This window comes from Peromyscus maniculatus, chromosome 9, assembly GCF_049852395.1.
Source record: "Peromyscus maniculatus bairdii isolate BWxNUB_F1_BW_parent chromosome 9, HU_Pman_BW_mat_3.1, whole genome shotgun sequence".
NCBI lineage: Eukaryota > Metazoa > Chordata > Mammalia > Rodentia > Cricetidae > Peromyscus > Peromyscus maniculatus.
The window spans coordinates 71,455,685-71,468,492 of NC_134860.1; the positions used below are offsets into that span (position 1 = coordinate 71,455,685).

The 12,808-nt window shown below is 43.6% G+C and overlaps 1 protein-coding gene across 1 annotated transcript; it reads left to right on the forward strand.

Moving 5' to 3' along the window:
- Nucleotides 1-3,357: 3,357 nt before the first annotated feature.
- Nucleotides 3,358-12,462, forward strand: Med4 (mediator complex subunit 4). The gene is made up of 7 exons (XM_006992146.4): nucleotides 3,358-3,524; nucleotides 4,547-4,613; nucleotides 6,378-6,548; nucleotides 9,009-9,066; nucleotides 10,409-10,495; nucleotides 10,982-11,113; nucleotides 11,793-12,462. Exons 1-7 carry the CDS (start codon nucleotides 3,373-3,375, stop codon nucleotides 11,963-11,965), a joined length of 840 nt encoding a protein of 279 aa, XP_006992208.2. The 5' UTR covers nucleotides 3,358-3,372; the 3' UTR covers nucleotides 11,966-12,462.
- The last annotated feature ends 346 nt before the right edge of the window (nucleotides 12,463-12,808 follow it).

Below are 12,808 nucleotides of genomic sequence, written 5' to 3' on the forward strand. Positions count from 1 at the left end.
TGCACTTAGCCTAGTGTGAGGTCCTTGACAGGACAGCAACACATATCGGGATGGGGAGAAGGCCTGGGAATGTAGCTCAGTGGTAGAGCACTTGCCTAATATTCAGAAGGCCCTGGCTTCGGTGTGCGGTACCAAAAAAAAAGGAGTGGGGTGGGGTGGGTGGGGAGAGCAGGTCACATGCACATTCGAGGCAGTATCGTTCGGTGAACCCTGCAGATCCTTGAGGACATGCAAGCCCTCCATATACGCCACTGGGGCTGTTCCCATAGCTCCGCTGTTTTGGGGGTCAGCGTCTGAGACCAAGGAGCCTAAAGCCAGAAGGCCTGGCTTGCTGTTTCCCTCTGAGGCTTCCAAAGAGCCACCTCACTGTGTCCTCACAGGGCCTTTTCTTTGTATCTCTGGCACATCTCTTACTCTCTTTAGGGTACCGGTCAGGTGGCTAGGGCCCTACCCTAATAACTCTTATTTGATGTAATCACCTCTTTAAAGGCCCTGTCTTCAAACTTTTCACATTTCCTGCCCACAGGGAGACATTCATAATATAGCCGAGCGTGGTGGAGCACACTTTCAATACCAGCACTTGGAAGGCAGAGAGATAGGTCAGCCTGGTCTACATAGAGAATTCCAGGGCAGCTAGAGCTATGTAGTTAAGACCCTGTCTCAAAAAAAAATCATAAGTTTATAACTGAGAAAAGTTTTCATAGAGCAGAACTATGTATCTGGTCTTTTGACACTTTTCTCTTTAAAAATCCCTGCAGAGCTTCTCTATTAGATACCTGATGTAAATAATAACCAATAGATGGGTGCAAATAACAGTGAAGCATGTGAGCATCATGGATTTCACAGACTATTGGATCCTAAACTAGGACAGAGGAAGAGGAATGGGATATTGATGAGACATAGAGTTCTGGTTCATCATCATAGGAAAGAAATACACATGTAAAGGAGTTCAATAGACGTATAGGGTATATGCAGATCCTCTTAAAAATCGGGGAGCAAATAGTAAAAGTCATTTTTAAAAATACTGAAAGTAATTGCCTCCCACGGAATGGCACGTGGTGGAAAGTGGGGCTCTGGAAGTGTCGGTGTTAACATTTTGTTTGTCAGATGCTTATTTTCATGTTTATAAATACAATTTATTATGATGCCTGATGATTGATGTGTTCACAGCAAAGCATCATAGAGATGGGGGTAGGCAGAAAACAAAAGGAGTCCGTGAGTATCTTGCACTGTATAAGGAAGAAGGCACCCTGCCTCATGAGCACAAACATTCTGATCTCTAACACAAATATCCCCACACTGTGGATGCGCATGGCCTCATGGCAGCACCATTGCATCTGTAACTTATCCTCATTTATTCTAATTCGAGTTCACCAAACAACTATGGTGATAATGGACTTTCCTATAGGTCTGCTCTTGGGAAAATGTGCTCAGCACCATTATTTTTCATTATATGTGAATAAACTGACATTCTGGATTACACAGCTGTGCCTGTGAGTGGATGTGAGTCTCTCAGGGAACTGTGGGTTCTGCATGCCCAGGAGGAGTCAGACGCCACGGGACAGTGGACAGGACTAGACCCGAAATGGTGAGAGTAGAGTCACTACTACTGTCCCATCCAGTGGCTGGCCGTGAGTAGTGTCTTTACCCGGTCTTTTTGCTAATAGCAACACGACTCAGCAAGAGTCCTCATTCCCAGCAGCCGGAATTCTCAGTTTTCCGGGGAGGGAAAGTTCCCTACTGTGTTGAAGAGCGGGAAGAAACACACTTCCAATGCCGATACACTGTCCTGCTGTGGAATACAGTACTTCGTCAGTTATTTACAATGTTTTCTTGAACTGCCATTCACACATTCTGTTGATTCATTCAGTTCTCCAGTCATCTTGACTAATGAGCAAAGCATTTTGTTGGAAGATACAGGAGCCTAAAGATGAGTTCTAAAAAAACCAAGAAAGCAACCCAACCAAATGCCCGTCAGATGGTGGGTACGATGTGCGTATTGTTCAGACTTCAGGGGAGGAAACTCTGGAATCCATTTCAATGTGGATGAAACTTGAGGGCATTTATGCTAGATGAAATCAGCCTGGTGTAGTGGCTCAGCATACAGTAAGCTGAGATGAGCAGAAGAGTTCCTTGATTAGGACTAACTCACACAGCAAGATTCTACCTCAAAAGAAAAGAAAAGCCCATACCTGAACAGTCTGTGTGACTTATCTCATACAAAACACCTAGAACAGTCAGATAGAAACAGAAAGTACACTGGGTGTTGTGGCGCACACCTTTGGGAGGCGGAGGCAGGTGGATCTCTGTGAGTTTGAGGCCAGCCTGGTCTACAAAGCAAGTTCCAGGACAGCCAGGACTATTACATAGAGAAACCCTGTCTTCAAAAACAAAAACAAACAAACAACCCCTGCCTCAAAACAAAAGGAAAGAGAAATTACAATGTGGTTTCCAGGAATGGGAAGTTGGTCTTTAGAGAGTACAAAATTTACATTTTACAAGATGAAAAGAGTTGGAGATGGATGTTATTTAACAGCAGTTTTGTTTTTGAGACAGGATTTCTTTATGGAATTTCTGTCCTGGAATTCTCGTTGTAGGCCAGGCTGGCCTAGAACTCAGAAATCTGCCTGCCTCTAAAGGTGTATGCCACCACCGCCCTTCTTATTTAACCTCAATTTAAGACCAGTGAAGCCTATACATAGAGTGGTTAAGATACTGAATTTTAATAGCCTGGTGGTGATGGCACATGCCTTTAATCCCAGCACTCCAGGGCTTGGGATATGGCTCAGTAGGTGGAGGGCTTGCCTAGCATGCATGGAGCTCTAGGTTCAAGCCCCTGTCCTTCATAAACCAGGTGTGGTATCACATGCCTAGGCGACATGAGACACTATTAAAAAACAAAAAATAAAAACCTTGAAAATCCCAGCACTCTGGAGCAGAGGTAGGCAGAGCTCTGAGTTTGCCAAAGAGTGGGAAGGGGAAAAAGAATTTTAGTTCCTGCTTTAAGAGGCTTACTACAAACCTCACGGGAGAACAAACTTGGTGACCGGGATGATATTATGGGAATACAGACAAAATGGAAGTTAATAATTATGCAATTCCCTCAGTTAGTTAGAAACTTTCCACTGCGGCTGAGGAAGCAGAAGACCCCGAGACTGGGCACTGTGTCTCTCTCTCTCATCCTGAGTCCAGCTGGTGCAAGCCAGCCTGGGACGCGACACAAGTCCTCCTCCGCCCAGCAGAGGGCGCCGGAACTGCAGTGCACCGCCAGGACCATAGGCGGCGCTCTAGCGCGGCCTCTCTGTCCCATCCCCGGTGGCTCTTCCTTCCGTCTTCCGGCCCCGCCCCTCCTGCCGCTCGCTCCCAGTGCGCATGCGGCGGTCGGGGAGCGGCTGGGCGATGGCGGCTTCTTCAAGCGGGGAGAAGGAGAAGGAGCGGGTGGGAGGCGTCTCGGTGATGGCAGGCGTTGGCAGCACACGAGAGCGGCTGCTCTCTGCGCTGGAAGATCTGGAGGTCTTGTCGAGGTAACCGCGGCCTGGGAAGCTGGTCGGGCCGGCGTTGGCTGTGGGCGTGGGCGAGGGTAGGCGGGCTGGGGGGGAGACTCCCCGGAGTGCGGTGGGCCTGGGGTCTGCTGCCTGCCGGGGACATCTCAGGGACAATGACCTGGAACCCCCAAGATAGTCAGAACTGCAGTCGCCTGTAAGAAAGGACCCTACCCACGGACACTCAACAGATAGTTAAAGGGAGTGCCCTGGGGTGTGAGGAGCTGGGGTCCTGGGGTCCTGGAGTCAAGGGAAGGCGAGATGCCGACGCGAAGGAGCCCAGGGTCACGAGGGAGGCAGATGTGTAAAAACTGCTGGGAACCAGTTTGATGAGGGCCGAGCTGCATGCAGCCTTCTGGAGTCCACTGATGGGCCTCCTCCTGGTGTTAGCAAGGCAAGCTTCCCCGAGAAATGGGCGGCTGCAAAGTCATCAGACTCATTAGGCGGCTGGTAGATGATTCCGTCATCCGAAAAAGCCCGGAAACCTGCAGGACTTGGTGGGATGATGGCTGGTCTGTGGCAGAGATAGATTATGTGTCCTCCTCATATTGTCACTGACAGTCCCGAATCTGTCAGTTGGAGCCTTGTAAGGGGAAAGCCCCCATCGTCGTGACAATCAGGACTGCCCTTACTTCAAGAAAACAGACTTTATGTAAGTTGCAGCCCTTCTGGAATTGGCCGGCCGACCCACAGTCTAGGTCAGGTAGTTTTTTTTGTAAAGCACAGCTGAGACTTTTGGTGATGATGTGCTTAGCCTGTGAGAGCTGAAGTGGGTACAGTCCCCATGAGTGTCCAGCTTGCTGGGGGGACCATGGGTCCAGTTGGGGCAGAGAGCAGGTTAAACAGTTTCTTTTTATGTACTTTCACAGATTTTCTTTTTTACTGTGTTCTTAAAAGGTTTCACTAGGTAGCCCAAGCTGGCCTGAATACGTCTCCCCCCCCCTCCCCCAATACTGAGTTTACAGGCAAGCACCACCCTACCCTGATGGTTATTTTTCTTTTAGGGAACTTATAGAAATGCTGGCAATTTCAAGAAATCAGAAGCTGTTACAGCTGGATGAGGAAAACCAGGTAAACGGTTTATTTTTTTAATCTAAAAAGCCGTGGTGGCACACGCCTTCAGAGGCAGGCAGATCTCTGTGAATTTGAGGCCATCCTGGTCTACAGAGTGAGTTCAGGACAGCCAGAGCTACATAGTGAGACACTGTCTCAGAAAAAAATAAATAAAACTGTGCTTTAAAAAAAAGTATCAATTTAAAGATTTCAAGTAACATCCTATTCTCACACAAAACAAATATGATCTTTTTTCCCCTCAGTCTTTTGAGTCAGGGTTTATCTGTGCTGGCTGTCCTTGAACTCAGAGATCCACTTGCCTCTTCCTCCCAAGTCCTGGGATTAAAGGCTTGTGCCACCGTCACCCATCTCTTTTTTTTAAAGATGGATTTTTATGTAGCCCCAACTTGCCTTGAACTTACTGATTCTTCTGCCTTTACCTCAATGTTGGAATTACTGGTGTGGTAAACCTGACTGGCCTGCTGAGTTCTTTTTGTGTGTTGTAACATGCAGTAATATCATGAGTCCTTGAAACAGTCTGGTATATGACAGGTGTTATTAGGGAAGATTTCTTTTTAGAGAAAATAGGCTCCTGGAGGGCAGTGACTTCCTGTGTATACTGCTGGCAAATGAAGGGCTACAAACTGAACCCCAGGCTTATGTTGCCCATTAACCTTTGTGGTATTTTGCCATATCTGCATACCACCTGTTGTCTGTCTGTCTGTCTATCTATCCATCTGTCTCTATATATTTTGTTTTTTGTTTTTTTTTTTGTTTGTTTGTTTGTTTGTTTGTTTTTTTGAGGCAGATTTCTGCCTCTGCCTCCCAGTGCTGGGATTAAAGGTGGGTGCCACTACTGCCCAGCTTATTTTATTATTTGTTTGAAACTACCTCACTTTCTAGGCTCTTTGCACTATAAGCAATACTGGGTGTGAAATTACAGTTTTAAATGTATCCCAGTTAGCTTCTAATAGCTGACTTCTTATAGCTTCTAATATATTAGTGCAACTTGCATCTCAAGGTTTTTAAAGTTTTTGGTGCCAACTAAAGTTACCTCAAACCATTATACCTTGGAAGAGCTTTTTATTCCATTGTTTTTTTGTTTTGTTTTGTTTGTTTGTTTGTTTGTTTGTTTTTTGATGTCTGTTTTTTGAGACAGGGTTTCTCTGTAGTTTTGGTGCCTATCCTGGATCTTGCTTGCTCTGTAGACCAGGCTGGCCTTGAACTCACAGAGATTCACCTGGCTCTGCCTCCGGAGTGCTGGGATTAAAGTCATGCACCACTGCTGCCCAGCTATTTCATTGTATGTTATGTTTAAGGATAAACTTTTTAATTTTATCTTTGGAAGATGAATAAACCTGAAATTTAGCACAGTACTATTTCTGAAAGATTTGTTCATGGAAAGGAGCAGAATAAGTGGAAATTCTTTATCTTCAGACTGTTTCCCCAGCCGGGCGTTGGTGGCGCACGCCTTTAATCCCAGCACTCGGGAGGCAGAGCCAGGCGGATCTCTGTGAGTTCGAGGCCACCCTGGGCTACCAAGTGAGCTCCAGGAAAGGCGCAAAGCTACACAGAGAAACCCTGTCTCGAAAAACCAAAAAAACAAAAAAAAAACAAAAAAAAAAAAAAAAAAACAGACTGTTTCCCCAAATTACCACAAATGGGCTGTGTATATTGTTAATACTGATTATAAACCTAGCCAATTCAAGTATGGGTTCTTGGTCTCGTTGGTGGTACCCTTGATTATCCTGTTATCTGATGGAATCAACTCTTTTTTGGCAGGTCTTGGAGTTGCTAATTCACCGAGATGGGGACTTTCAAGAACTAATGAAATTAGCACTTACTCAGGGAAAAGTCCACCATGAAATGCAAGCTTTAGAAAAAGAAGTCGAGAAGAGGGACAGTGATATTCAGCAGCTGCAGAAACAGCTGAAGGAGGCAGAGCAGATACTGGTGAGTTGACCATTAGTCCTGATAGGGGCTGCTTCATTCTCTTCTGAAAGGTCTGGTTATATTTTGAAGGGGAAAACTCCTCCCTCCCCCTTTATTGTTTTTTATTTTTCAAGATGGTTTCTCCGTGTAGTCTGGAACTTGCTCTGTAGACTAGGCTGGCCTCTAACTCAGAAATCTACCTGCCTCTGCCTACCAAAGGCATGTGCCACTACTGCCTGGCTTTATTTAAATATTTTAAATTATAAAAATAGGAAGCTTTACTTTAATTTGGCCTAATTCAGGTTTGATACTAGTAGTTAAAATCTCCAGTTTATGAAATATTTTAAGTCAATAAACATGTACTATTTTCACAAATTCTTTAAAATTTTATTTGTTTTTCCATCTTAAGGTAGGCAAATTTGTTATCGATCAAGGCTCTATACTAGGTTTTCCTTTAATATCTACTATTTAAAACATTTTTATTTACATTTTTTAAAAAGATTTATTCACGCAGTTTGTGTATATGGATGTTTTATCTGTATGTACATTTGCCCATCAGAAGAGGGCATCAGAACCCATGCCACTACAGATACAGATGGTTGTGAGCCACCATGTGGGTGCTGGGAGTTGAACTCAGGGCCTCTGGAGGTGCAGCCAGTGCTCTTAACCACTGAGCTATCCCCCCAGCCCCTTTTATTTACATTTTTAAAGTAAACGATTTTTATGTATATGAATGTTTTGTCCATGTAAGTGCACCAAATATTTGCAGTGCTGGCAGAGGCCAGAAGAGGGCATCAGGCCCCTGAACTAGACTTACAGATTATTTTGAGTTGCAGTGTGGGTATGGTTGCCAGGAACTGAACCTGGGTCCTTGTATGATGAGCCATCTCTGTCAGCTCCTTTCCTTTGCCTTAAGACAGGGTCTCCCTATGTAGCTCTGGCTGGACTAGAACTCTCTAGGTAGACCAGGCTGCCCTCAAACTCAGAGCTCTCTACCTGCCTCTGCCTCCTTGGTGCTGGGATTAAAGGCATGCACCACCATGCTGGCTTGGCTACTTCCTTTGAAGAAGTAGTTCATTTGCTCTGATTAGTCCAGTTACTTTGTTAACTGCTAATGTAATTATCGTAGGATCACAGAAACGACTGAGTGTGACTTTCATGTGACCCAGTGGTGCTGCCATTCTTGTCCCTGATGAACAGCTTCCAGATGTGTCACATGGGCTCCAGGAAAAGGAGGCTGAGTGGGTTAGGGTAACTTAGAACCCCCAAAAAGAGACCCCAAGTAAATGCTTTGGGGTTTTTGTTTTGATTTTAATAAATGCTTTCAAAAATTATTTTTTTTCTCATGAAAGTAATATTTACTCACCAGAAAAAAAATCAGACATACAGAAAAGTAGGAAAAAAGAAAATTTCCTTTTGTTTCGTTGCTCGAAATCCACATTTGTTACATCTGTTTGTTTTGCTTTTAGAGACAGGGCTGGTTTATTTCTTTTGGGTTCTGAGCACGCTTTTACTTGCACCCCCCACCTTTCCCTCTCCCATCCTCCTACCCCAGGATTCCCTCCCTGTCCTTCCATATATTCCTAACAGCTGTTTACTAATGGGAGGCTGAGTCATGAATATATTTCTTTCATTAAACCTGTCAAGTGGAGTTTCAAAAGATTACAGTTAAATTTCAAAGATTTCTAAGTCTTATAAGTTGTTCCTGTGGGTTAGTAACCTTGTGATTCAATCTAGAAACTGCTTGGCATAGTTAAGAATAATTTGCATTAAGAAAACTGCCTACATACTGGTTTGTGCTGGTGGGGAATAAAAGGGATAATTGGTTCCAGTCATGAGTGTAGTTGTTGTGGGTACTTTAAGGTGTGGAGCACTTGTGAGGCTGTGGTACACACACACACACACACACACACACCTTGGATACACCTCGGGAGTGTGTGTCTCTGCGTGCACACTCTTGGCCACAGCTCTAGGAGTGGTCCTTAGATAAAGTTGTGACCCAGTTTACTCCAATAAGGGCAGAAACGGTTCACATTCCATTATTTGTAAAGTTACCTGCTGTTTGCTTTCATTATTTTTGCTACACATTTTATTTGTATTTAAATGTTTTAGGCAATCTAAGAACAAATGTAAAAGTAAAGATGCAGTACAAATGAAATGCTTGGTGGTCACTGCTCCATGGGTATCAAGCACAGCGGTAAACAAAATCCCATGTATTTAACTTTTTTTTGTTTTGTTATTTTTGCTTTTGTGGTTTTTCTTTTTTGATACTTGCCTAACATGCATGTGCTGTAAAAATAGTTAACAGGGAAATGACTTGAGATGACGGCTAGCTTTGTCTTAATGTCTTAGGAAATTTTCATGAACAATCCAAGTATAATTGTTAAGAACACATGTATTAAAGTTCATGTAAGTGGAATAAAAGTTTTATGAATGGAAAAAAAAAAGAATAATTTGCATTTTAAATTTTGTTTAAATTAGGCAACAGCTGTTTACCAAGCAAAGGAGAAACTCAAGTCAATAGAGAAAGCAAGAAAAGGTTAGTATCATGGGTAGGCTGGCTGACTTAAAATGCAAGTCTGTGTCTCAAGAAGCTGATAAAGGTTCAGGAGATGATTCAGTGGGTGAAAAGTTTGTGGTTCATGTGTGATCCCTAAAACCCATATAAAGCTGTGCGTGTGCCCATACTGACATGTTTTCACACAACCTACATACATTCTCACATGTGTTTATACATAAAACTTTTTTAAGCTGATAAAAATACTAATCACACTGTTGAAAGGATGCCCAGTAGGTTTTCATTGTTAAGTGCGTTGTGTTCGTACATTGTAGTTGGCATCCCAGAGAGGGTAGACATGTCTTACAACCCTCCTCTAGTTATAAGAAGCAATCACTTGTGCCCTTCACTTACATGTATAGTAAAGACAACAGTCTATAAAACTGTTATGAAAGAGGAATGGGATTTACATAGGATCTTGCAGGCTAGGCAGAGAGAACAATGGTGACCACACTAACCTGAGATGGGAGCACTGTTTGCCTTTGCCCACTTTAAAGCTTTACATCAGAGCTCACTGGATCTCCAAATATTGAGAGTGTAATTATGGTTCTTTGGCTTTAATACCTTGTACATTTGGTCTGATTTGTTTTCCTCTGCCCGTTTGGAATCTGCTTTCTGATGGTTACATGTGAGAAAACAGTTAACATTCTCTGAGAGATGGGAGGGCTTCCATAGCAAGAAGCAAATCTTTAGGAGAGGTTGCTGACTGGTTAGAAGTCCATAGTGCTTTTTGAAATAGGTCCAAAGTATAGAAGGAAGAGCTGCTTCTGTTCCTCAGAGGCAGCTCCTATTTCTGTTTGGTGCCCGGTCCATCTAGAACCTCCTCCTCGGTAGTCAACAGGATGTGGACTGCTGGCTTAGCAGCGTGGATGTTGCTGGAATAAAGTGCTTTCCCCTCATTTTACTGTTCCTCACGGTGGTGGTCTGAAGAGTTCTGCATTTGATGGCCGCTAGTAATTGAGATTATTGAGCATTATCATACAGGTCTCAAATTTATGTTAGCTGATTTTGATGAATGGTGTCTTGGTTCTTTAGTTTGGAAATGTTCATAACAGTTTCAGTGTATATGCAGGTGTTAGGGAAGGTAGATGGCTGAGATTATCCTATTTTCTGATTGTTTGAAGTTAAGTCTGATGGGTGATTGTGATGTTTAGTTTGGAAATGTTCATAACAGTTTCAGTGTATATGCAGGTGTTAGGGAAGGTAGATGGCTGAGATTATCCTATTTTCTGATTGTTTGAAATTAAGTCTGATGGGTGATTGTGATGTATACTCTTCTAAACTTGTATTTGCTGATCTGAACTGTTCTTTTTTCTCAACTCAGGTGCTATCTCCTCAGAAGAAATCATTAAATACGCACATAGAATTAGTGCAAGCAACGCTGTGTGTGCACCACTGACTTGGGTTCCAGGTAACAATGCTTCTTATAGAAGATTAAAACTATTCAAATGTAGAATGCACTTGTCTAAAATAACATCTGCTAATAAAGGTGTCACAGTAAGGCCATCTGTGACCTGTTCTCAAGAGTATGTATCATTGTTACGTTTCCTATTAGGAAGTAAAATTAAGTTGGAAGAATTGAGATTGTTATAATTTGCCTACCTCTGCCTCCTGAGGGCTGGGATTAATGGGTGTGCCACCATGCCCAGCTTGAGAATTTTAAATGCAACCAGGCAAGGTATGGTAGTACATACTGTATAGTACATACTGTAAAGGCAACAACTGGAGAGGCTGAGGCGGGATTGCAAGTTTGAGGCCAGCATGGACTACACAGTGAGACCCTTCTTGTCTCACGAAGAGCTTGAGGTTTTTAGTGTGCACCAAGGAAAGATAATACTTCAAAGGACATAAAATGTTTCTTTAAGACCTGAGTTAAAAGCTCTTTTTATTGTTTTAGGAGACCCTCGGAGGCCGTACCCAACTGATTTAGAGATGAGAAGTGGATTGTTGGGTCAGATGAACAACCCTTCCACAAGTGGTGTGAATGGTCATCTCCCAGGGGATGCCCTTGCAGCAGGTAGACTGCCAGGTAATGTGAACTGGAAGGGTGTTTGCAAGCAGACCAAGGTTTTTCAGAGGTGCCAGTGAAACATCATCTAGCAGCAAACACTTCTGTCCCTGCGTGCATCTTCTGTCACCCTCCCTAGCACTGGACCTTTCCTTTACTACTACTCTGAAGAGCATTTGTGCAATTGTGAGGCGTGCATTTTTTGTAGGTGCCATTTTTTAATGTGAAAGATTCTTTCTCAAGGAGAAGGGACGTAAGTGGGGGACTGTGCTTTCTGAAGCCCATTTTTAGCTATCACTTGTGTCCTAAAGTGTAGATTTGGGAACTCTGTGCTTATTAATTCCCAGATACTCCCTTCTTTCTCATTGCGATTGTACTACACTGTTGGTAAGTTATAATCCTTTTGAGAGACAAACCACACCAGCAACTTGAGTAGGAAAAGTGGAAGAATTATTAACTAGCAACAGATACGGATGACTAGCCATTATATATAGGACCATGGCACAGGACCCATGGCGGGGGTGGTAGATGAATGCAGTTTGTTGTTCGTGTGTTTAGCACATGTGAACCCTAATCTTGTTAGGTCTTTGGTACTACAAGGTAGGTGGGTAGATAGAATTAAAATACTTGCATAAAGGTGGGTGATTGACATGTAGGTGGATTACAGATAGAACTGATCCCATGGGCTTCTTTTCTCCAGATGTCCTTGCTCCACAGTACCCATGGCAGTCAAATGACATGTCTGTGAACATGCTCCCACCCAATCACAGCAGTGACTTTCTGCTGGAGCCTCCTGGGCACAACAAGGAAAACGAAGATGATGTCGAGGTTATGTCAACGGACTCTTCAAGCAGCAGCAGTGACTCGGATTGAAGAAGGCGTGTGGCAGGCAGCACACCGACCAACCCCAGTGCTGTAGAGATCTGTCCAAAGGGAAACGCAGACCACAGACCGCTGGTTTTCTAGATCATCTGCTGGCACATGTTTGAGGATTAGTCAGCATTCCTGTTGTGTTGGGTTCATGCTTAGCAGCTCTGGAAAGGAGACTGAAGGAGAATGACACACGACTCTGGGATTACTTGAAAGGGCTGAGCCAGCCATGGAGACTCATCCCTGTAATCCCAGCACCTGGGAGACTGAGGGATCGCTGTGTGTGCAGGGCCAGCTTGAGCTACATAGTAAGCTCTGAGCCGTCACCAGGGCTACAGAGCAGCCCTGGCCAGAACAAAGGCTGTGGAGTGTGTGGTATTTCAAACGGAAAGTGCTCACTTGAAAGTAGAGTCGGCTGCTTTTGTGGCGACAGAACTATCACTATTATTTAGATGTGGTTAATACTGTAATATGTGTAAATAAACTTGCTTTTCTTTGTACCAATTTTTTCAATTTTCTTTTTAATTTATATATTTTCTTATTTAGGTACACCTTCAATGTAGGAAGGAAACATTTAAATCCAGTTGCACTTAAGCTGGGCAGTGGTGGCACATGCCTTTAATCCTAGCACTCACTCAGGGCAAAGGTAGGCAGATCTGAGTTGGAGGCCAGCCGGGTCTATAAAGCCAGTTCCAGGATAGCCAAGACTACAACGGAAATCCGTGTTGAAAACAGAAAGCAAACAAAAAATCTAGTTGCATTTGGTGATATTCAAATAAGATTCTGGTATATATGAGAATATACAAGATAAAATAACTGTATCTTAACTAGTAATCACAATTAGGT

Bases quoted from the DNA above. Each gene is read 5' to 3' on its own strand.
- Med4 (XM_006992146.4), top strand. From the start codon at position 3,373: ATGCGGCGGTCGGGGAGCGGCTGGGCGATGGCGGCTTCTTCAAGCGGG. The intron at 3,525-4,546 runs GTAACCGCGGCC...TTTTTCTTTTAG, and splicing joins GATCTGGAGGTCTTGTCGAG to GGAACTTATAGAAATGCTGG. The intron at 4,614-6,377 runs GTAAACGGTTTA...CTTTTTTGGCAG, and splicing joins AGCTGGATGAGGAAAACCAG to GTCTTGGAGTTGCTAATTCA.